The sequence below is a fragment of the Camelus ferus genome, chromosome X (genome assembly GCF_009834535.1).
Source record: "Camelus ferus isolate YT-003-E chromosome X, BCGSAC_Cfer_1.0, whole genome shotgun sequence".
Lineage (NCBI taxonomy): Eukaryota > Metazoa > Chordata > Mammalia > Artiodactyla > Camelidae > Camelus > Camelus ferus.
The window spans coordinates 86577272-86603337 of NC_045732.1; the positions used below are offsets into that span (position 1 = coordinate 86577272).

General features: G+C 39.1%; 1 protein-coding gene across 6 annotated transcripts in view; it reads right to left on the reverse strand.

The window, feature by feature from the left end:
• MCF2 (MCF.2 cell line derived transforming sequence) overlaps positions 1-26066 on the reverse strand; it is a 98821-nt gene that overhangs the window by 49341 nt on the left and 23414 nt on the right. For 5 of the 6 annotated variants that reach the window (XM_032476132.1, XM_032476129.1, XM_032476130.1 and 2 more), the window contains exons 2-6: positions 18291-18359; positions 14596-14710; positions 13405-13495; positions 1054-1173; positions 125-241 (exon numbers count right to left, since the gene is read on the reverse strand). In XM_032476132.1, the coding sequence (XP_032332023.1) occupies positions 125-241; positions 1054-1173; positions 13405-13495; positions 14596-14710; positions 18291-18359 (512 nt within the window). Of the gene's footprint in view, positions 1-124; positions 242-1053; positions 1174-10766; positions 11197-13404; positions 13496-14595; positions 14711-18290; positions 18360-26066 lie in introns of those variants that run through there. The other variant, XM_032476134.1, reaches the window with a different exon arrangement.

Sequence of the window (26066 nt, forward strand, 5' to 3'; positions counted from 1 at the left end):
TATATGTTTTTGAAGACTCGGAACCCCAGAAATCTGGTTTTCCCAAAGAGGAAAGAAATTCTCCAACTAGGTTTAAGAGCTACCACGAACTACAGGCTCTCCGGTAAGGGCAGACGAAACGTACATTTCTGAAGATGATCCATTCACTGTGGCAGTACTGCAAGGTGCCGCCTAACTCGGGGGTTAACTGCTTGTCATCAATGTATGTCAGCAAATCACTAACTGAGCTCAGCATAACCACCTATGTAAATAAGCAAGAAAGATACTGTTAACTGTCCTTCGTGGCATCCCTCCATCCACCTGCACAATGAACTTCAGCATTCATTACCACAAAGTCATCTTTTATAAAGGATTCTAAGAATTGTCTCCCACACATCCCCCCCGACACCCACAGGTATACGCTACTTTCCTTCAGGGAGTAACAATTTCCAGTTACAAAACATTTGTCTGCAAAGCAAAAGCAATCTCCATGGAAACCCAAACACCTCATTCTCCCTGATCTCAAAGTTTGCACTGTTCATGGTCAACCTTCTGAAAGAACGTTAAGCCCATAACAGTAAAAGGGCTTTCTGCAGCAAGTTAGAATTTATCAGGAGGGACTGATCTTTTGCAAAAGTATTGAAATTTATGAGCACTCTCTTCCTAACCCTAAAAATGTATAAAAATATCTTTTAAAAAAACACATGGTACTCTGAACTAGCCCAGGATGTAAGTTCGTGGGAGTTCAAATACATAAAACACACACTCCTTTTTTGCCTAAAAATAAAATGTTCTGATTTTATACACACACACACATACACACATACACATATATAACATATGTGATGACATACATCTTTTTCAAAAGGAACTGCTTTGTTAGAAATTGACTAATCTACTCCTTTATTTTAACAGTAGCAGCAGAAGACTTTTCGGCATTTCAAATTTACATTTTTGGAAGACAAATTCAACTTTTTTTCTTTTAAATGCTTTGTGACCACATGTAAAACATCAGCAGCGTGGTACACAGCCTTCACGAGGAAGGGACAAAACATCTACATAATAGACGCTTACCGGTAGTTTGAGCATGAAATCTTCCTGACTAAATCGAAATCCAATATCTGTGAAAGTTCGTTGCAGAAAACTGGTAGGACGAAGAACCAAAACCAAGTGCAAGTTCCCAGGGAAGGAAGCCTGTACAAGGAAAGAAAGAAAAAGTTGTCAGAACATGCACTCAACTGAGCACACAGCAGAAAATACATGATTAAACAGAGTTTGAAGTCATAAAAGCCACTAAAGGGATACAACTTTAAAATGGAGATTGATAAAATCTAAAACCATGAAAATAGAAATAAAACTAATGTAAGGTCATCAGGTCAGATCCTTGTCATGCTCGTGGTGTGGAATTTTCTCACACTAAACTAAATGCCAAATTACAAAGAATTCGACTCTGAAGCTTCTTTTTAAACTGAGTTATTTGTACTCAAATTGCATTTCATCCCTGTAAAAGAGACCTACGAGGCAGGTTTCTAGAAAAGCCCTAAAAGCCAGAAGGAGTTGAGATACTGTATACTTGGAGGAAACAAGGAAAGAAAACTCCTTTATACACTCATATTTTTATTTCATCCAAGCAACATTCACTGAATATCTTCTGTGTGTCTATTCCATGTATTTGAGTGAACGATTATCAGACACTGTTACCGTTCAGTGTCCACAAATTAATAAAATATAGTCCCTCCCCAGCTTGCAAGAAAATGATAGCCTAATAGTAGAGCCCATTAGTATCATATACTCTATAGCACGATAAGGTGATAAACGAAACAAAGGAATTAGAATAATACACAGCAGGAAGTGACAGCACAGAGCATCCTAGACCTAGGAGTGTCAAAAAAACGTCTCGAAGCATAAGGAGGAATTAAATCGGCTCAGAATGTTGTTCTGGTGCGCCAGTGTTTCCCGGCTTCTTAGAATACTGGCACATGCAGATGGTCAAGAAATAATTGCTAAATCAAAGAATGCAAAAGGCAAGGAGGGCACTGTGCAAAATTAGTGCAGGGTGGGACAGTAAGCCTGATATTAATAACAGACCACCATGTAGGAAACGCTTACTATAAAGGAAGTATTTTGCCAACATTACCACAGTTCCTCTTTCATGATAATCCTGTGAAGTAGTTAGGCTATCCTCTTTTACAGATAAAGAAAGTGAGGCTCAGAGTTTAAGTGTAACTTGACCCAGCTGGTGAAGTCTGAATTTGCACCTGAGTCTGCCCCATGTTGAGGCCTCAGTTGGGAAAGCTAGAGGCAAATGCTGCTGGGGTGGGGCAGGGGGCGGGGGGGTAGCAATGGGAGATGGTACTAGAAAGATGGGTAGAAGACAGATCAGGAAAGACTTTGGGTTTTTTCCCTGGAGGCAAGGGGAGACTCTTAAGAGTATTTAAGCAGCAGAGCAACACGATCATTGAGATAGATCACTTTGGCTTTGGGAAATGACTGGATGGGACAAGAGTGGAAGCAAAGAGATGAGCTAGAAGGCTGGAACAGTAATCCCAGCCAGGGATGATGAGTTTCTGAGCTGGAGCAACAACAGCAGTGATGAGGATAGAATTTAGGATTTACAATCCGCAAGGCATGGTGATTGGATGTGTCTGATGAGAAACGACAGACTAGGACAATCAATTTCCAGATTTCTGGCTTGAGTAACTGGATGAATGGTACAATCCTCACCGACATGGGAACACAAGAGAAGCAGGTTTTTAAGGAGGGGAATAAGATACTGATTCCCATTCCTGGACCTGCTGGGTTGGCAGGGTCACCAGAACAACCAGATGATGTCCATCAGACAAGTGTACATACAAGTAAGGAGGGAAAGAAGCCTAAACTGGGAATGTAGAATTGGGAGTCATCAGCCTCAAAACAGTGGATTAAAGCATAATAAAGCAAAATATGTCAGCTCAGTGGTAGAGTGCATGCCTAGCATGCACAAGGTCCTGGGTTCAATCCCCAGTACTGCCATTAATAAATAAATAAATTTTAAAGACCTACTTACCTCCCTCTAACAAAAAAAAAAACCATAAAAATGCAAACTATGTCCAAAATGCTTAAAATACAGTCATCTTTCAGGCATGCTGAAATATTAATGATTGAATAAAACTATAAAACAAAAATTAGTAAGATATTGTGGGGGCAGGGGTATATGGGAACTCTGGACTTAGTGCTTGCTGTGAACCTAAACCTGCTCTAAAAAATAAAGTCTATTAAAAAAAAAAGAGTAAGTTTCATAGAGGGATAAGACCTAGACTCTCAAAAGACACTCAAAACTGGAGGTCTTTAAAATTCAACTTGAGATGGTGATAAAACACAAAGTAGCAATGAGAACTAGAGTGAGGGAATGAGAACTGAGTGTGAGACAAATAGGTCAAAGAAAGGAGCACAAAATTAAATCAATAAATTAAACAATGATTGTAACTGGGATGCCTCAGAAGTCCCCCAGGTGGCCATACCTGTGCTACCCTCTCCCTTCCTGAGAAACTACTTCCCGTCTGCTACACACTGGATGTTTATGCCCCCCCCCCAATTCATATGTTGAAACATAACACACAATGTGAGGGTATTTAGAGGTGGGGCCTTTGGGATGTGATTAGTTCATGAGGGTGGAGCCCTCATGAATGGGATTAGTGCCCTTACAAAAGAGGCCCCAGAGAGCTCCCTCACCTCTTCCAACATGTGAGGACACAGAGAAAAGACGGCCATCTATGAACCAGGAAGTGGGCTCTCACCAGACACTGAATCTGCCGGCACCTTGATCATGTACTTCAGACTCTAGAACTGTGAGAAATAAATTGCTGTTGTTGATAAGCCACCCAGGCTGTGTGTTCTGTTACAGCAGCCCCTTGGACTAAGACAACCTCTTATTATTCTTACCATTGGCTCTTAATGAGAACTGTTATCTTTCTACATGACCTTGACCTTCTAACACACAATGATTGGTAGTGAGATAGAAATTTGATGGAAGCAGAAACAAAGTCCCACCCTAGGATTTTTCAAAGGAAAATTGGAGGGTGCAGTTCCAGAGCTCCTGGTAGCCATGATTCCTGCTGCTAGAGAAAGCTTATTCCAAAGAACAAAGCCAACATGTACAGAGAACTGGGAACAGAGACAGAAGTGATATCCAATGATATCCAATGATAATGGATTATGTACATAATATATATTTTATTTTATGCTAAGAACTTTCCATAGTTATTGTAAGAATTAAAAGAAATAAAGAACATAAAGGCACTCTGTCAAATCCAAAAAAAATCAATGAGATAGTTTTTAAAATTTACTTTGGGTTCTTGGAACTAAGGACAAGCAGATTTAGATAGAAAACTTTCTTGAGATATGGATAAAGACTTGCTTAGGAGGAAACTCTGATAGGGACTTGTGAGAACTATGGACCTATTTTTAGATTGAGAGTGCTCATTCCATTTCTATCCCATTCATTTTAGGAGTTAAGCCTTTCTTTCTCCATGTGGGCAAATAACCAGCTTTATTATTACACTTACCTGCCTTGACCCAGCTTATTTTGTGACTTTCAAATGAAACCGAAAGCATTCTACTTTTGCCAACACTTAAAGCAAAATTACTTTTATTCTTTCGTGGATTCTAGGTTGATCTGGTCTCATCGTCTTTTTCTCTCTGACTCTCCTTAATGTCATTTTCTCTGGTATTGTGTTGGAAATCTCTAGATGCGAGACCCTAGGGATGGTCAAGTTAAAGCCGAAAATACCCACCTCCAAAAATGGGGGTGGGGGTGGGGCGGGACACTATGGGAGCAGAGAAGGCCAGGTGGCAACTCTCTGCCTGAGGTTCTCCTAAAAGTACAAGGCTGTCCCAGCAGCCAGGCCGAGGGACAGCTGATCACACAGCAGAGAAAAAAGCAGAAAGCAGAGAGAAGTGGAGTCGCTGTCCACAGAGCCCACAGGGAAGAGAGTTCAGGCGGGGTCTGGGGGGTACTCAGCTGCTCCTATGTTGGCTGTCTCATGAACCCAGTCATTGCCTCTATCTGATAAAGCGGTCTGTCCCAAACATTGACAGCTGAACAAAATGCTTCTAAAGATAATTCTACGTTCTTGTCAGATCATTAAGTAAAACCTTCTGATTATTTTCTCATACCTTCTCCTTCTTTAATTCTTTCAAAATGTTTAGTGACTTGCTTATCACAAAGCCTACCAAAATGTGCACTGTTGAATAAAATGCACTATCAAGGATGGATTGCCTGTATAATGGTACTTGCCATGTTTTCAATTATAGGATAATTTTTGGATCTTTATTGAGCTAACATGCAAATCTTCCTAGAATACATGGATTCTGTTAAGCCAATAGCTACTCTCAAATCTAACAGCCGTCTGAAGGAAGAAAAAACTTGTAGGCAATACCTATTGTTTAGTAGACAGAACCACTAAACAACTGGGTGGCACTCAAACAATTCATTTGGTGTGTCAGAGTTATTTTTTTAGGAAACTAAATCATGCAGTTCGGACCAGGTACATTGTTTCCATCTCTTATGTCCATTAAGTCCCATGTGTGAATCAGATATACTTGATTTTTAAATCCCAGTCCCAGTCACTTATCCCAAATTTAAACAGGTGCTTAGACTAATTATAGCAAATCCACAACCTCACATGAATGACTTTTCATAGCTTCTCTCCAACAACTATACACACACACACACACACACACACACACACACACACACACACACACATTCAGGATCTTTCCAAGCCTTAAAGTAGGGACAGGAGATTGGCTAGCTGGCCATGGGTGGGAGGCTTGCTTTTTACTGAATGCCAATTATGAGAATTATGCACACCATGAGCATTATTATGACATTGTGCTAAGTATTTTACATGCATTAGGTTCTGTTTTTATCTTCACTTCCCAGTGGGAGGAACTGAGCATGGCAGGCAGAAGAATGATTCCCCAAAGATGCCCACATCCTAATCCCTGGAAGCTGTGAATATGTTTCATTACAAGGCAAAAAGGACTTTGTAAATGTGATTAAGTTAATGATCTTGAGATGGGGAGACAATCTTAGATTAGCAGGGTGTGAATGATGTCATCACCAGAGTTATTAGACAGAGGGAGGCAGGAGAGGCAGAGATGTGACCACAGAAGCTGAGGTCAGAGGGATGTGGGGTCATGAGCCAAGGAATGTGGGCAGCCTCTAGAACCTAGAAAGTAAAGAAAACTGATTCTCCTCTAGAGCCTCAGAAAGAACACAGTCCGGCTGACATCTTGGTTTTAGCCCAGTGAGATGAGACTCATTTTGGACTGCTGACCTGCAGAATTGTAACAATACATTTGTGTCATTTTGAGCTATTAAGTTTCTGGTAATTTGTTACAGCAGCAATACAGACCTAATACACTGAGGCTTTGTGAGGTTAAGCAATTTTTCAGAAACTTCTAGCTTGTAAGTGGCAGAATTAAAATCCAGATTCACCTTCCTCTGCAGAAACTCCTAATGGATAGAAGAAGGATCAACAGGAGGAATTTGGAGAAGCATAGCAAAGATGGTACAAGGATCAGGTTCAAGGTCAATAGTCTCCACCTGAAACCTAAAGCAAAGTCAACAAACTTGAATGGCTACCATGTGTGTTTTTGTTTTGTTTTGTTTTAATGAGGTAGGCAGGGTTTAATTAAAACCCAGGCTGAACAAGGTGGAAAGTGGCAATTCACACTCTTCCTATACAGTGATGAGTATTAGGAAATGGTGGGGACTGGGGCAAACTGGAAAGCATGGGGGGCTCACTGGTCAGTTCAGTTAAATGCTGTCATGTGGGAAGGTGGGCCCAGCACTGCCAAATCTATGATTCCTCAAAAGAAGCCAGAAACCTGGATTTCTGTGGGATTTTTAAAGATGGGAAACAAATAGAAAGTTTCTTAAAACACCGGATGGTCTAAACAAAACACAGCTCTGGACCAACGGTTTGCAACCTCTGGACTAAAGCTTCACATATCTGAACCTGGCCCAATATCGACTGTATGTCCACTTCTCTGTCTATGACCCCTGACAGGAGAATCTGGAGGGAACGGAGCACTCTTGAGAAATTTTAACCTGAAAAGCCATTTGGATTTAAGGTCAGTTTGGATGTGTTTGCACGGAGCATACATACAGGTGTAGAGAGAGAGTTCTTTTTCTCTATATATAGGTTTTTGTATAAGCAAAAGATTCAAGATAATCTAGTTTAAAGCTAGTATTTAACTGAGCAATCAAACAGCATATTACATATCATAAACAGTATCAGAGGCACATAATCTTACAGCAAATACAGCTCAACACCATACAGCTTTCTTCCCATTTGATTTCGGGGAAACTACATTTCTACATTCTTGGGTATGTTGCTTTAAGGATCTCTAATCTGTCTGGTTATATAAACATGGAAAAGCACAGTTTCTATTTTCTCCAAAATCAAACCCTAGATTTTAAAACTATAAATCGTTTTTGAGAACTTGTCAAAAAAAGCAAAAGGATGTGGGCAAAGGTCAGCCTTGTTTTCTTTTATGGATTTTTTTCTTTACAAAAAAAAAAAAAAAAGACGCATGCAGCAGGAGAAAGAAAGCAGCATTGGTTTTAGGCATTGGTTGCAGATTTTTTTCTGGAGTTCCAACATGTGACGGCTTAAAGGCACCTCAGTGAAAATGGCCATGCTGCATCTCCTAGGGCTCAGAGCCCGGTCTCCTGTCCCTGAGCGCGGCTCCACCCCCCGCCCTCGGCAGCTGCTGCCTCAAGTCGACAGGCACTGAATTAGCCTTCTCTCCCCTTCCCCTCCTATAGAAGATTGTACTCCCTTCTCCGAATGCCTGCCTTCAAATCACCCAGTGTTATGGCGTCACAGCAGCTGGGACAGCAATGACAAAGACAAAAGGCATATCCTTGATGCATCATTTCACTACTAAAGTCTGGAAATTAGCCTTGTTTAATATTCTTTTGTGCAGCATCTAAGACAGGAAGAAAGACAATTCATATACCCTCTGCACACTTTTCCGTTATTCTAGTTATTTCTTTAAAAATGTTAAAAGTGGCTTATCCAACACAAAAGTTTAATTATTTTACTATACAAATAATTTCTATTCCTATGGGTTGTTTTGTTTTGTTTCATTTTGTTTGTTTGTTTTTTAATCTTTAAGGACCAAGAACTGCAGTCACAACAAGAGGGAACTCTTCACTGAAAGCCTAGTACATAACGTGCCAGGCTTGTTAAACGTATGTTCTCCCCTGTAGCCTTTGTAACATCGCAGTGAAGGAGGTATTCTGTCCTTTTTACAGATGAGCAAACTGAAGCCCAGTCTGGTGCAATTCCTTGCACAAGGCTCCAGCTAGGGAGCAGTGGCACCCAGGCCTATCTGAATCCCAAGGGCTAGCTCTTTCCAGGACACTTAACCCTTTCTAGGGCCCGCATTTAACACTGCATAGTCTGAATGCAAGCTCAGACTTGCTGCCGAGCATTTAGGAATAACTTGACATTGACATCTACAAAATGAGACAAATATTAACAGTCAAAACAAATGGTTTGAAACAATTTAGCATCATGGAGCTTACTGAACTAAACTATTATAATTTAATATCACTATAGAACATAATACTGAGTTGTTGGCATCCAAACTATCACATTAGAATACACTGGGGAAAAGCTCATGACCTCAAGCTACAGAAAAGTGTTTCCAGTGCTGTGAGCTACTTCCGCACTCTTCCCACGTACCCCACCCTTAAAGAGTCCAGAAAGTAAGAGTTACTCCAGGGATCGTCAAATAACTTGCCACATGACCTCAGGAGCAGGACTGTCCTGGGCAGGACTCTTTCCTTGTGGTTCGTCCTTCTTGTCTCAAATCTATTCTCAACCTTCTCTCTCACTCTTTCACAGTCATTGCAGTTTCCAAGTAAGCAGTTTGATCCTCTCTTTGGACTTTAAATCCGCTGTCATCATCTTTTCAGGTGCTACCTTATCACAGCCTCCAGAATCAGCCCGACTCCAGAGAGCCTTCAAACTTAAACCACGGTGTCATCAGCTGAGTTTCCGATTTTCTACTCTGGTTAAGCCCTATTCATGTTGGTGGAAGAAATCTGTCTTCCACTATAGTTCTTGGCTTCTGACTTAAATCTAACCAGTTTCATTTCAATTTCATATCTGTTCCTAGGGACCACTTAAAGTAATTCATTTGTGAGAAGAGTAGAGGAAAGAAACAAAGAAAGCTAACAGACACATAACGCTCTTGCTTAAGGTCCAAACAAATGTCATCTCCTTTATGAGGCCTTCCCCCGTAGCTAGAAGTTCTTTCATAATAGTTATTTATGAACATGTCCTACCTTCTGTATTAGATTGAGAACTCCTTCAGCTCAGTAGCCATTCCATACCTTTGTAAGGCACAGTGTGTGTAGCACAGTACTAGACATATCTATTCAATGAGTACTGTGTGTTCTTTTTGCGTGTATATTTGTATATGTGTATATATGCAAAACAAAGTTCAGAACTGGGAAAATACGTATGCACGTAAAGGACTTGGGAATTTTCTGAAAGCTTAAGTAAATTACTTTTGATAACAAAAGTACTAACATCAGTTGCACCCAATATTGCAAAGCAGATACACAGGCATTACTTGTGCACCATAAATTGTCTGTTAAAAATCTGAAGCTATTATTCCCATAATACAAAATCATGTGTAAAGCTGAAGATACAATTTTGTCAAAATAAAAAGACTCACATCCTAAACTGTAATTTTTAAAATAGCATTTGGTGCTAAGAGCTTTATTAGGAAAAAATCATCTACTCACCCATTGATGCTCACTGTCATTCATACTGATTTATTTCCCTTATCTTACTTTTGATACCAAGTGTCATTTTTTTCTATGACTGACTTTTAGTTTCTTATTTTTTGTGTGTTGTCTTGATTATTTAAATAAGCAAGTATTATATTTTAAATCATAACATCAATAACGTCTTAAGTTTTGAAAGAAAAAGAGTAGCACTGAAAACCTTGTTGATGATCAGCTAGCTAATAAATTAGCTAGTGTTATTTCACATTTCTCCAGAATACACCTATTTTGTAGGGATATTTTCCCTTTAGAAATTTGCTGGGAATTTAGGATACAAGTGAACCAATCTGAGGTAGAAAAGTGTTTGAAATGTATCTGAAAGGAGAAATTTCTAAATTCCAGACTATAATGAAAAATGAGTCACTTTTTTGCCTCTTTAAAAAAAAGTTGTCAACAGGCTAGAATTCTGCATCTTTAAAGTTTGAATTTGGGGAAGAATTGAAATCAGAAAGGTTTCAAATCATTAGACTTTACAATTTTTTTCACTTGTACAGTAACACCCAGGAAGGGCTGTCTTTTTAAATGCTGATGAAGTCGGCTCCAGATCTGTCCACATCATACTCTACTTGACCATGGTGAAAGGAAGGAAGAATCCTTTTGTCAGATATTATTTTAACTAGTGATTTCAAGCTATTCTGCCAAACACTTCAAAATTGTTTGTACAGTCTAAAATAACATGACTAACGGTGCTTCCTTATAACCTTGAGCACATTTAGATTTTGAAATGACATTCTACCTCCTTGACTCCTTTATGTTTCCCTATGTCCATATCACAGTCATCACATCAATGCAAATCCATGCAAAGACAAGTCTCCATTCTCGCCATCTGTCCTTAAAAGCCCCATTCAGCAGCTTGTGCTATAGCACCATGCTGCAGCACCCTTGCACTTGAACTTGGGAATAGGCTTTCCAGGACTGCAGGCAGAGCCCTTACCGCATTCCTTCTGAACCTCATCTTGCCTCTCGGGGGAGTTGCTTCTGCCATCTCGCCTATACACAATAACACTCTTCTTTTCGAATTGTCAATGCAACATTGATGAAATATGAGCTGCTTCTTAGGTGGTATTTAAAAGCGGCAGCCAAAAATCTCTATCAAACAAAGCTACCGTGGCTGCTTCCATTACCACCGTGGCAGCGCTGCAAAAAAAAAAAAAACCCCACTATCCCTGATTAGTCAGCTGACAGATCCTTCCCTGCTGTTCATTGTAATTCAGAGTCGACACAGTCCCCCAATTACTTAGCCTGATTGAGCCTCATGGATTAGCTGGTGCTGGACTGCTCAAGACGATCAGGCACATCCTAAGTGTAGAGGAAGGAAAAAAAAAGACTCTCCTCCTAGGAGCTTGATGGGACTGGCTTTTTCCTCTGCGCAGTTCGATTTTTAAGGTGGAATGCTAAGAATCTTTGTGAAGGTAGTATTCACTGATATCTTTATTCTTGTCCTACCCTGATCTGTAACTCAAAATTCAGTTCTGGTTTTTTTTTTTAGGTTAAATTCTATCCTGGGTTTAAGCCTTTTGAAAGGTTAACAGTTTGTGTAATTTTGCCCTGACGATAATCTAGAAAGAATAGAGCATGCAAACTTTCTAAGATGGATAGGATTCTCTCCCAAATAAACATTTCCCCAAAATGTATAACTTAAAAAAAAAATCTCCTATCATTATGAAATTGAACCTAACTGCATAGTTTCTTTTTGAATCTAGAAATTCAAGTCTCCAAACTAAATTGCATAATTACTTCATAGGTAAGAGTTTAAAATAACATACCAAAGACAGTTCCACCTATCTGTACATGGCAAAGACCTCTGTTCCAAGCAACCTATTTGATTAATGAAAATAAAACTTTATCAAAAAATTGGTGCTGTGTGCCAATCAGTCACTCAATGAAAATTAATTTCATCAAGCAGGTAGTTTTGGCTAAAAGAAAAAAAAAGCTGGTCTGGGTGATTAAAAAAAGTTTTATTGTAACAAGTGCTATATTTAGTATAAAAGAATTGATTATTGTCATAAACTAAAGTCTGTTCAACAAGCCCGAGGACCAATCCTAAAGGCCAAAGCAGGGCTTTTACGTTATTCAGCTCCATCGACAGGGCTCAAAAGTATATGGAGGGCAGCTGTACTCTCTCCAAAGGAATTTTACCTTTTTGTAAAAAAAACAAATTCATCTGTCTCATCAAAAGTCATTCGGAAAATGGGAGAAAGCAGCAGGTGGAAAGGCCATCAACTGGAATTCATGGAAATGCTATTCTTGCTTAGGCTCTTTTCATTACTTAGCTGTTTGACTTTGGATTCATCACATAACCTTTCCAAAGTGCGTGTATCAATGTACTTCCCTCATCTATAGGACAATTATACTGATACCTGCTGGCAGGGCTTCATCAGGAAACAAAGACAATCAGCATTACTCAATAAATGTGACCACTTTTGAAAAAGCAAAAATACATTATATAAAGTCCAGGTTTTACTATTTTATTTTGGTAACGTGTGTGAATCTGGTATTAACTCTTCTCTCCATTGCTTATGATTAAGTACCTCTGTTATAAGAAATAAACAAAAAATCCCACTGCTGACATGCCCGAGACGAGGAATCATTCGTACTGCGTACAAGATGAATAACGATCTCATTCATTTTACCACGCGAGTGCCAGTGCATTTCTCATACTGATCAGCAAAAAGAACACTGGCTCAGAAGTCCACCAACTTAGATTTGTGTCTTGCCTTCACAACTAAATTGACTGCCTCTGATGGGTGTGGCCTCCTGGGTCAGTCAGGAGACAAGGAAGAACTTCATATGGTTGATGATACTGGGCTCTCAAAGAAAACCATATATTGATTCTCAGCTACTCTGGTTGGATAGCGGAAGTTGACCACAATGGTACTTCCGCTGACAGGCCCACTCTTACCAGCTCAGGAGGAGTCTACGGGTTCCTCATCTCCCTCTTCTTCTATGAAAGAGAAGTGTCAGACAATACCCAGATGAGCCTAATGATGTAAAAGATCATCTTGGCTGTGGACAGGATTGCATCTCTTATACTGTCTCCTTTAGGGAAGCTCTTTTCTCTGTGTGGGTCTTGGGGAGCTAGGGACTAGATTCCAAGAGGTAAGATATGTCATTTTGCGGGTGACTGGCTTCCCACTCTACCCCGTGGGAAAAAAGTCTAGGAAGATACACACCAAAATGTTAAAAAGTGCTTATCTCTGGATGGTTGGATTACTGGCTATTGTGTTGAGCCTTCTTTACACTTTTCCATATACAATGGGTATACAACACAGCTATTTCCATTTTTCAAAAAGTTCCCATAAAAACTTGCCTTGCTTTGAAAGGCATAGGGAATCACGAGTCTCTTGTCACTCAAGTTGAACCATTAACTACTCGCTCTTTCCTATTAGGTTCTATTTTGGGTGGAGTTGTTTAGCTCAAACTCCTCTACCGACTCTTCTCTCTACTTTCCTACCTCCCCACCCCATCTATTTTTATTGTCTCTAACAGTATCAAAATAATCTGTACCCCCATCATCAGAAAGTATAATGCAAAAAAATTAAGAAGTTACTGTAGGATGAATTGGTACTTACTGAAATTTTTTGGAGAGAGATTTTGAGAGAAGACCAGGTATCCAACCTTCGATCAAGAATAATGGTAAACCGGGAGTCAGATCCATTTTGCCTACAAAGTAAGAGGAGATAATATATTTTTCTTAACAATAATCTATATTTCCTAGATATGTCCTTACTTCTGATTATTTCATTTACACATGATGTCTTGACTGAGGATAGATTTGGATTTGGAAAGCTATCACAAAGTGCTACGTTGGAAAACCAATTAAATTCCATATTCTGCTACTCACTGTTTAAAATTTCTTTTCTGTTACTGATGTCAATCTTTTAAATAGACAAGTAATGTGTAATGCAGGCAGACTACTAAAATAAATCTGGAATACTGTGATTTGGGGCATGGGAAAACCTTTGTGACATCAGATTTAACTTTTCATGGCAAACCATCATGAGCCAATGATCCATTCACTCACCCATTCAAATCCTGTTATATACATGTTCATATCTCTTGTCTGTTCCTTGAAGGAAGGCAGTTTAATGGATAACAGAACTTTTATTTGCCCTAAAAAGACCACTTTCAAGCTTTCAGGGGTGCACTGTAAATTTAGTTTTCTGGGACTTGATTTTTGTTCGTGAGACTCTTCACAATATTACCATCCTAGATTTGTGCCATTTTGGTCTTCATGCTTAATAACTGGAAACTATTTCCTTTAAAAAAAATTGTTTTCAACTTAAATAAAATCTTTAAGGAAGCTTTTGAAACTTTCCCCTTAAAGTATTCTCATCTCAAATGATGGCTAACATCAAGAAGGTACTCCTATCTATTCCAGTATCACATCTGAGTCTATTTAATGTTCATCCTTGGAAGAAATAAAGAATAGCTGTCCTCACACGTGGATAGTGAGATTTCCTTTTAGGCAAATTGAAGGCTTTATGTGTGATCATTTTCAATACTATGATCTTCTTCAATGGAGACAAATACTTCTAGGCCCTCAATTTTGTTTTCATAGACCCTCAGTATAATTTTTATGGCAATTTAGGTAGCTTTCAGCTTCCCCTTCTAAGTTTTCTTTCTTATCTACTTTGAAGGTGAGTCTTATGATCATTTACAATACTAATAATAGCCACACTAAAATCCATTTTCTTGTTACTACATTCAAATGGGTATCCAATATAAAACAAATTGAAAAAAAATGCAATGAAATGCTATACCTTGCAATAGATGTTAAGTAAGTCAGCACTTTTGCAATCACTTCTTCTGGTATGCATCTGAAATTACAATTTTCTGGAAACGTAATGATCCAAGCATTGTCCTTTCCACGGCCACCTAAAATAGTATAAAAAACCAAATTAACATTTACATAACAGCAATACAAGGAAGAGGATTTTAGATTTGAGAGGGGTGATAAGAAGACGGTTTGGGGCCAATGCAACTTTTATAAGAATGATTGATGATTTCCACAGAAACCAAAGTTGCACCAGGCTCCTGCTTAAGTTTAAAATGTGCCAGAGTGGTTTTGAAATGAAAGAAAGAAAGAAAGAAAGAAAGAAAGAAAGAAAGAAAGAAAGAAAGAAAGAAAGAAAGAAAGAAAGAGGAAGAGAGAGGAGAGAAGACAAAATGAGTGAATATAGTCAGAAAAAAGTTTCACAAAATGTGTGTAATAAATGTAGCTGAAAATATAGCTGACTCCTCATATTGGACAACCATGACTATTGGGAAATAACTGTTTCTATACCAGTGCTATGAGCCTACATTCAAAATGAGTAATTGACCACTTAGAGTCATGGTGAACATGAAAGAATACAGGATACAAACTGCAGGAAATAAGTGATGGCCTAACAGATTGGTGGAAGAAACAGCATACACAATGACAGCAACCATGGTATCAGAATCTAACTAATGCAAAGAAAGACTACGAATTCTCTGTGGGTTAAAATTCAGTGTGCACCCCACTCCATAGCCCTCTACACAGCCTGGAGGATGAGGAAAATTGAGAATGAAAGCCACCTAATTGCAAGGATGTGCCTTACATGTGTCTAAGGTCCCACTCTGTAGCCAGCCTAACACCTAGGCACAGAGTAGATGCTTAATAAATATTTAGTGCTAAGTGGAAGTTGAATGATTATTTTACAAGGAAAGTTATAGGGTGGTCTTTGAATTTTGCTTGCTAAAAGTTTTTTTTTCCAGAGGCGTAGTTGTAATTCTTATTTGGCTGAATTTATGTGAATAAAGATACAGGATATAAAAATTCAATATGCAATAAAAACATGTCAAAGGCAAAGAAGATATAATAGAATGATAAAACTAATTCCAAAAGAAAGCAGAAATGAAGGGGGGAAAAGAGCTAACGGACAAATCAAAAACAAATATTAAGATGGTAGATTTAAACCCAGCCATGTGAAAAAAATCATATTAAATGTAAATGATTTTGAGACCCCAATTAAAAGTTGGAGATTATAATTGGATAAAAAAATAAAAACCCAACTATATATACTGCCTACAAGAAACACAATTTAAATACAAAGACACAATGCATTAAAAGCAAAAAGATGGCAAAAGATATATCATGCTAATTAGTCAAAAGGAAGCTGTCTAATTTTAGCAAAGTAGATTTCAGAGTCAAGTACATTACTAGATATTAAGATCATTTGATAATCAAATAGCACTAAATTTAACAAGAGGATATGATAATCCTAAGTGCTTATGTATCTTATAACAGCGCTTGGAAATGCATGAAAGAAAAACTGACAGAGCTGCAAGGATTAACAGACAAATACACAATTTTAGAAATTTCACAACCCCTTTCAATAGTTGGTAGAACAAGTAGACAGGAAATTCCCAAGGAAACAGTGCAACTGAACAGCAGTCTCACCAACATGACTTAATTGATGCTTGTAGACCACTCCACCCAACAAAAGTAGAACACACATTCTCCTCTCGTGCACTTGGGAAAAGATCAGATTTATTCCTTGCCTTAATCTTTATCAATGGAAACTTAAGGGAGGGTCCCCATTCCCAAAGTAGTTTTTGAATCAAACTAGTCCAAAGTATTAAAGCAAATAATGATAAACCTTTATAATATTCTAGACTTCAAGAGCAAGATGAAGAAAGATAATCATGGAAAATGATGGCCTCCACCCAAGTTTTAAAGAAACTCTAAAGAAAAGACACTGTACGACTCTGAACCAAGAGATTCAGCCAACTGTTAGACAGAGGGCCTCTACAGGTAGGGCGTGGTGTAGAACTAGTAATATAAATAACATGTAACACATAATGCAACCTATGTATTATATCTAACATGACTTAGACTTGCCAAGCGGCACTTCAGCAAACTCTGCCTATCTAATGAAAGAATGCAACATTCTTATAAGGGCAACCTGTCATCCACTAAACTAGAAGCTGTTATTATTACTGAGTACCTACAAGTGATATACCAGGTGGTAAACTTGTGTGAGAAAAGAACAAAGGAGATATTTATATCCTAAATTGGGAGGTTTGAATTATTTTTCCCATTGGGAACTCTTTCATCAAAAGAAACCATAGATAGAAGCATTCTGAAAGCAACTACAAAAAGGAGATACGGAAGGAAATTGTGGAGAGGGGTCTGGCGGGTGGGAGCAGGCCCCGGGGGCGGTTCTCTTTGGGACACAGTTTGAAAAACATTGATGAGCTTCAGTAAAATCCCCAAATCTCGACAGTGAAAGCATATCACACATTTATACCACTTACAAAATAAAACATAAAACCACATCAATTAAGCCACCACTAATTCACAATTACTGCTAATTATAATCATTAAAGCAGAGGCCGGACTGAAGTGTCCAATTAGGATCATCTATAAAGTAAATGCTTGTTTAGTAAACCGAGCATGTAGCTATCATTTTAGGAGAAATAATTAAACTAATTAAAAAGAATAAGATGGTCTCTTGTACTCGCAACACCTAGGAAGTATTTTCATGCAAACAGTGCATATACTCGTAAACTTTTCTTATCTATTTAATAGAATAAATATAATGTTTAAAGGCATAGTTCAAGTTACTCTAACACCTGAAGGTAATTTGCTTGTCTTTAAGCAAAACTTTCCCTATACATTCGACCAAGTTAAAAAGAGAGGGGTGGTTTACCATACCTATAGCTCTAAAAATATGTAATGCTATTAAGCAGTATTATTCACAATTGCCAAAAGGTGGAAGCAACCCAAGTGTCCATCAATGGATGAGTGGACAAACAAATGTGGTCTGTCACACGAGGTATCTAGGAAAGTCAAATGCCTAGAGACAGGAAGTAGAATGGTAGCTGCCGGGGCTTGAGGGAAGATGGAATGAGGGGGTATTTTTTAATGGTACAGCGTTTCGGTTTTACAAGCCAAAAAGAGTTCTGGAGATGGATGGTGGTGATGGTTGCACAACAATGTGAATGCATTTAATGCCACTGAACTGTACACTTAAAAATAGTTAAGATGGTAAATTTTATGTGATGTATATTTTCTCACAATTTCTAGGAGTTATATACAAATGCATATGCACATACAAATACATATACATATTTTAGAGAAGTAAACTTTTTCAATCATGTGTAAATAAAATCCTTAAAAATCATCTTAGTACATTCTGCTTCATCAGGGTGACTTGACAGCACTGTAATAAACCCATCATGGGTGGCCAAAGCCTTGCCTGAACGTCCAATGCGCAAGGCTGGCGTGATTGGTCTTAATCACATATCTAAACATATTTAAAACCTCTAGTTATTCTCTCAATGTCCATTTGTTTAGCAACTACATGCACAATGTAGAAATGCTTATTAAAATATACAAATTATATAGCCACTTATAAAAGAAGGACCCAACTAACTGTGCTAACAGATTCATACGCTCATTTGATCGAAATATATGAAAGAGTCTGCTTACCAGACAAGAAGGCGATGTCTTGCATTAAGAAATGGCTGATGTCCTTTATGCGGAAGAGCACCTCGGTTTCTAAGACAAGAGGGAGAGAAATGATGTGCATGTTAGAGGACAGCTGGAAGTGCACACCGGCGTTTCTCACCGCGCTGCAAAGAACTCTGCGGGTCCCGCAGCTCTGTGTCCCCAGACGCACTGCTGGCCTCCTCTTTATTCCTCTCAGGTACTTAACAGGGAAATCATACTGGCAAATATCACTGGGTAAGTAGGACCAGTGTCCCAGTTCTCAAAATCTATGCCCAGGACATAAATGACTCTCACTCACCAGAAAGCCAGGGGCAAAGGTCCAACCTCCAGGGACATCTGGATTTGTCTAAAGGGTAGACAGGCACGCAGAGCCACTGTAGCATATTGCCTTCTACTTCTGATAACGCCTTTCATCCTGCAAAGCTTTATTAGCCATTACAAAGCACTTTTCTGATCTTTTATCGTATTGGCTCCTTAAAATAACCTAGAGAGAGGTATTATTATCCCATCTTATAGGTGAGGAGAAGAGCCCAAGAGCAAGTTAGGCCTATGGCTTTTGAGTCAAAGAGACCTGGATTCAGATCCCAGCTTGTTGCATTTACTGGCTGAACAAATACGTGCAAGTTCCTTAGCCTCTCAGACCCTCAAGTTTCCTCACATGTAAACTGGGCATAATAATATCTACCCCACAGGGTGCTGTGCCAACCAAATGCAAAATAACTGGCCTAAGAGTCAGTGTTCAATACACGGCAGCATATTAACTCCTCTTCGATCATTAGAGATGGAACACATCCGTGCAACGTTCAATATGTTTTAGTTGTCCCAGATCTTAAGCACCGATGTGTCATGTTCAATGCTAATGAACTCTACAGGGGCCCAAAATCAAAGTCCACAACCTGCCTCTGGTCCATGAGCAAGGATAACTTTTTAAAAGAAAATGAGTTATGAAACTCAGCTATTTTGGATTGTTGCTTTTAATGCCTGTGGTTCCACACCTCTCAGAGAAGCCATATTTTCCACGCGCTCTCGGATCCAAAGGGCCTTCAAAAACCTGGTCTCTGGTGGTGTCAGGCAGGTGACCAGCTGCCCTTCTCAGTGCTTTTCCAATCATTCCATGTACATGTGGCTGACCGGGGCCAATCCTGCTCAAGAGCACTGCACAAACAAGTTGTCAACTACCCACCCTAGACAGTGGAATAGGGGCTCTGTCTGTCACAGCACCACCCACAGCTCACACACACACCTCCGAGTTGAAACATATAGAAATTGACAAATTGATGTTCATAAGATAACATGCTGTTAAAAATCCATAATTTGTCAGGACATAAAACTCAATTCCTAAACATGTCTCATTATTCTAAAACATTAGGCTCCTGGGATGTCCCAGTCTTCACATCCAGACTGCCGAACACAGTCAGTTTCACAATGCTACATGTTTCCTCAGATAAAACAATGTTTGTGCCCGTCACAAATGTGTGCCACACACACTGACATTTTCAGGCATGGATGCCTGAAGGAAGGATGAGATGGCGATAATGCAAAGAGGACTAGAACTTTCTCTGCTCAGAGGCCTGCACAAGTGGCAACGCCCCAAACGTGTTTTGCCGTTTAGATGAGAGAGCATTAGGCATGAAAACAGTCCTACAAAATAAGACTCAAATTTCTCCCCTGCTTTGATCAGTAGGAAATCTAACAAGACAAATTGATGAGTTTCATGGCGAAGGGCAGATCTGGAAATACTAATATCTGTGACCTGATTCCTCACACACCATCCAGGCGGTTGCTAATCCATTCATGTGATAAGAGAGGTGTCAGGGCATAAAATAAAAGGCCAAAGGCTGGGAGTGGGAGGACCTGGGCTGAGTGCTGGCCTGGCCACTGAGCAGCTCCGTGACCTGGAGCAAGTCACTCTCCACCCCTTACCTCATTACTCCCCACCCCATTTTAGAAGTGAAGGCAACACAACAAATGCTTTCTGAGTCCCTTACATTCTCTGCGATCCAACAGCAAGTAAAATCCACAGATATAAGGAAAACATACTGATGTTTCCAGCGTAAAATGTCTCCTGCAATTGTGGCAACAAAATCACATTTCCCTACTAATGAGAAAGGATGAAATAATGGTTCAAAGAAGCAGACTCACAGGGATAGGCAACAAACCAGTGGTTACAGGGTTGAGGTGGGGGGAAATTGGAAGAGGAAATCAAGAGGTACAGACTACCAGGTATAACACAAATAAGCCACCAGAATATGTTGTACAGCACAGGGAAATATAGCCAATATTTTATAATAAGTATAAATGGACTATAGTCTTTAAAACGTGTGAATTACTATGTTGTGCACCTGAAACTTATATAATACTGTACATCAACTGCACCTCAATTAAAAAACAGAAAGAAGGGTTAAAAAAGAAGATGTTATTACCTTAAGAAATGATCAAGCTTGGTTGGAACAGACCGAAGGGAGAGGAGATTACAGGAAAGGGAAGCAGAAGACACGGGGTTATCACTGAGCGGACACAAAAGACAAGGTGGGCTTGTTGCTGAGAACAAAGAAATAGAGAGGGTACAGACTTGGGAGAAAGCCGACGCTGAGTTACACTCAGCTTTGTATCTAACCCTCTTGAATCTCCACACAGATCACCTCGCAAAATGCAAAAGTGAGAACAAATATGATTTATAACGTTCTTCTTGCTGACCCTTTAAACTCTTTCACTCCAGAGCATGAGAAATAACAAGCCCAGGTCACAAAGCTGAGTCTAGTCCACATTAAAGCATGTTTCTAGTTGACCGGACTCACATTTGATAGGCACCTTGCCCAGCTCTCCCATGTGGGAAGTTCAATCACTCAACAATGAAAGGTATGCATTCTCCTCACTTTGGACTAGTTGTGGAACCCCAATAGGGCTAGTTGGGAAGCCAAAAAAAAGGGCACTAACTCAACAAGTAATCTGACAAACACCCTCAAAAACAGCCTGCTGGAGCAGCTTTTCATTTAAAAGCTCTGCTGAAGAACCATGTGCTTGCCCAATCAAACATGGTCAGGCAAGAACTGAAAACAAAAGACAAGGAAAATGCTTGTCAACTCATTCATTCCATACATTTGATCAGGAAGCAAGAGAGACAAGCTTCTATTGCCACGGCCATAAATTGCAAACTCATCACTAATATTTCTTTTATAATATAAAAGGTAGTTGTGCATATAAACAAACAAACAAACAAACAAACCTAATTACCTCCTCCCCCCAAAAAAATATTAAAAAAAAAAAAGGTAGTTGTACAAATGAGGATGCAAGCTCAGAATTCAAATATAAAAGTCCTAAAAGGTATGGAACTAAATAATACACATAGGATGGTTCACAAAGGAAGGTACACTCATCCAATTAGTTGATCCATTTTGGTTGTGTCACTTGCAGAGATAAAAAACAATTGTCACCTTGATACAGGGTGCCCTTTGTCATTTTTAAAGATTGGTTTTGCATCCATTCACTTTTTAGAAACACATATTATCAAGCACCTACTATATGCCAAATAGTGTTCTAAATTGTGGATAGATGTTCTAGGTAAAAGTAAAGGCTCACAATCAAATAAGTTTGTGAAATATCAGGGGTTAAGCATACTGCAGGGTTCCCCCAGCAAACACACACACACACTGCGACTCCTTCCAAATGGGCTATGTATGCAGGATTTCCCAAACCTATTTGATCAGGTACATTTTTTTGTTGGTTGGTTGGCTGGTTGTTTCTGCCCTTCAGAGAGAGAGAAGACAAACAGGAAGCAACAGAGAGAGCTACACAGACTCCGCGGAAAGAAGCACTTGTTGAAACGTCAGAAATGACTGCCATGGTCTGCAGAAAAGCCCTTCCCCATCACTAACAGTGCTTGAACGCAGGCCAAGCAGCTCTGGAGTGAGGGAGGCTGGAGATGACAATGGAGCATGTAGTGGGATTAGAATAAATGATCGTTCGTGTCCTGCTCTGTGAGAGTCTATGCTGCCATGATTTGAGTATGTATTACCATTCCAAGGAATTTAAATTCTACTGACTTTATTATTGACTCCCATAGGGAAAACAATAGTTAATAAAGTTAGGTAAATTGGTATCTATGAGCGTTCTTATTTTATAGAAAGCATTTTACTTCAGATTCTGGTGTTTAACAGCAATAATTCCACCCCTGGGCCTTATTTCACAGAGACAGCCTCTCATGAACATCTCTCCCTTCTCTGGGGTTTCTGTCCATATCCCACAGAAGAACACGAGTTCTGAACCGTGCTGTGCACATTCGGCCCTTGTACTACAGAGCCAGGGCAAATGGACCACTTAAGAGAGTAAACACCTCTCTTCTCACGTTTTCCTAAAAATAAGAGGCAAAAATGGAGCACAAATTAAAATGGAAAAGGAAATAAAGGAAATGTCAACCAGAAAGACACAGTCTCTTTGAAGGCAATCAACCTGCCACCACCTCCAATATGAAAACAATGGGGGGAAATTGTAGTAAATTATTAAAAGTAGATATTTGCTGAGCACCTAGTACTTGCCAGGTACCACATAAAGTACGGAGTATGCATTTTCTCTCATCTTAACAACAGTCCTCCAAGGTGGATGTTAAAACCTTCATCTTACAGATGAGGAAACAGGCTCAGAGAGGCTACCAGACATGCCTTTATTCATTTAAAAAATTCATACTGAATAACTGCTAGGCACGGGCATCATTCAGACCCAAGGTAGAATCTAGTAGAAGATTTAGGAGAATCTTTAACGGTTTCATCCCTTTGGTTCCCTAATCTTCAGACAGGCAATCTGAAATCTGCACGCCAGTCAGTTAATCTTCAAGCCGAAAATATACAATAGAGAAAAGACAGTTTCTTCAGTAAGTGCTGTTGGGAAAGCTGGACAGTTGCATGTAAATCAGTGAAGTTAGAACACTCCCTCACGTATACACAAAAATAAACTTAAAATGGCTTAAAGACTTAAACATAAGACAGGACACCATAAATCTTAGAAGAAAACATAGGCAAAACATTCTCTGATATAAATCATAGCAGTGTTTTCCTAGGTCAGGCAAGGCAATAGAAATAAAAGCAAAAATAAACAAATGGAACTAATCAAACTTAAAATCTTTTGCACAGCAAAGGAAACCATAAACAAAACAAAAAGACAACCTACGGACTGGGAGAAAATATTTGCAAATGGTGAGACTGACAAGGGCTTAATTTCCAGAATGTACAAACAGCTCATATACCTCAATAACAAAAGAAACCCAAACAACCCAATCAAAAAATGGGCAGAAGACCTTCAAAGGCATTTTTCCGAAGAAGACATACAGATGGGCAATAGGCACATGAAAAGATGCTCAGTAACACTAATTATCAGAGAAATGCAAATCGAAACTACAATGAGGTATCACCTCACACCAGTCAGAATGACCATCATTAAAAAGTCCACAAACAATAAATGCTGTAGAGGGTGTGAGTAAAAGGGAGCCCTCCTACACTGCTGGTGGGAATGTAGTTTGGTGCAGTCACTATGGAGAACAGTATGGAGGTTCCTCAAAAAACTAAAAATAGAGTTACCCTTTGATCCAGCAATCCCATTCGTGTGCATATATCCAGAGAAAACCCTAATTTGAAAAGATACATGCATCCCAATGTTCATAGCAGAACTATTTACAATAGCCAAGACATGGAAATAACCTAAATGTCCATCAGCAGATAACTAGATAAAGAAGATGTGGTATACATACATGATGGACTACTACTAGGCCATAAAAAAGAATGAAATAATGCCATTTGCAGCAACATAGATGGATCTAGAGATTATCATACTAAGTGAAGTAAGTCAGACAGAGAAAGATAAATATCATATAATATCACTTACACATGGAATCTAAAAAATGGCACAAATGAACTTATTTACAAAACAGAAATAGACTCACAGACATAGAAAACAAACTTATGGTTACCAGAGGGAAAAGGAGGGGGAGGGATAAATTAGGAGCTTGGGATTAACATATACACACTACTACATATAAAACAGATAAACATCAAGGATCTACTGTATAGCACAGGGAACTATATTCAATAGCTTGTTAATAACCTATAATGAAAAAGAATATGTATATGTATGACTGAATCACTATGCTACACACCAGAAACTAACACATTATAAATCAACTAAACTTCAATCGTAAATAAAATAAAATAAAATAAATAAAATCTGCATGCAGAAGAATACACTCAATTAGCTCTAATACAAATTACTAGCTAGCTATAGTTCCTTAACCTTCCATTTTCTTCCTGGAGGAATTTCATCCCAAATCATACCAAGAATGTTTATAAACAATCTTTTGCCAGAAACTCCATTATTTTTACAGCCTGAAATTCTTAACAATAGTGCTTACTTACTTTTAGCAATCATCTCTTTGAAAGTTTACTATTGCTGATGACTCAAATAAAATTAGGCTTTGTTTTGAGCCCTAAATCCTGTTGCGAGGCAGATGGGATTGTATGAGCGTAATTTTTCCCTTTCAATATGAACGTCAGATACACTGTACTGTCTGTAAACAGTAATGACTTAGCACATGCAACAAACTGAAGTGCTGCCTTGACAAGTGTTATGCTTTAAATAGTGAAACAAATAAAAGGCTAATTCTGAAACCATCACAAGATGAATTTCCATTAGACTACAGTACAACAAACTATGCAGTACTCTGTTCTACAATAAAAGTACAATATAAAAGACTTGCATAATTCTGTACTAACAAAAGAAAACCGAGATTCTTGCTAAACCCTTCTGCTAACAACCTCCTTCTGATCTACTGTAATTCAAGACACCCAGCATCTACTGGGTCTCTATTTGCCCCTCTCTGCTAGGTTCTGTGGCCCACTGGAATATGAAAGGCCTTTTCACCTTAAGCTTAAAAATTAACAGAAGACATGGCATGTAAATAACTGGCCATCATCTGCAGTACAGCATGTGCTGTCACAGAAATATACAATATAGGGTGCAGGGAGGGGAGAGATTGTTGCTTCTAAATTGAGAGATTAAGAAAATGGAAGATTTCATGGATGATGTGACATCTGAGCTGGGCCTTGAAAACTGACTAGGATTCAAATACTTCGACAGGGGAATAAAGAAGGACATTCTAGGTAGAAGGAGCAAGGCTCCGACAGAGGAGTGGGTGAAGGCATCAGGGACTGTACATGGCCTGAAGTGGTTTGAGTTTAGAGCGTGGGATAGTCTAGCTAAAGCTAGAAAGCAAGACTGGAAGCAAAAAGTGCAGAACCTTGCACACCTTCCGAGGAGGAGAGCAGGCTTCTGGAACGCCTCTGAGCCAGGATCACTGCCTTAGTACAATGGTATTTTCCAAGCAGGGAACTGCTACAGCACAATGGCAGGGATGGAGAAACTGGTGGAGTCTAGAGTCAATTGGCTACCAATTTCTGGTATAACCTCGGGCAGTTCACTAAGACGCCCTATGACTCAGGTTGCTTATAAAAGCACCTGTACAACAAAATGTGTGGGAAGGAGAAAGGAAAGGGAAGTGAAAGTCCCTCTTTCATGTGTTATAAACTCCAAATAAAACTTGGCTTGAGTACTAAGATGCCCGTTGTTTTTTCAAATGTTAACATTTCTGAAATCTGGTATCTCAGATTCACCATCACATTTGATTCTGTCTTTCATTTTCCCATCGAAAATCCTATATGAAGTACCTCAGAACAAATCAATTACAATCATAAGAAGGAAAAATAGGAAATC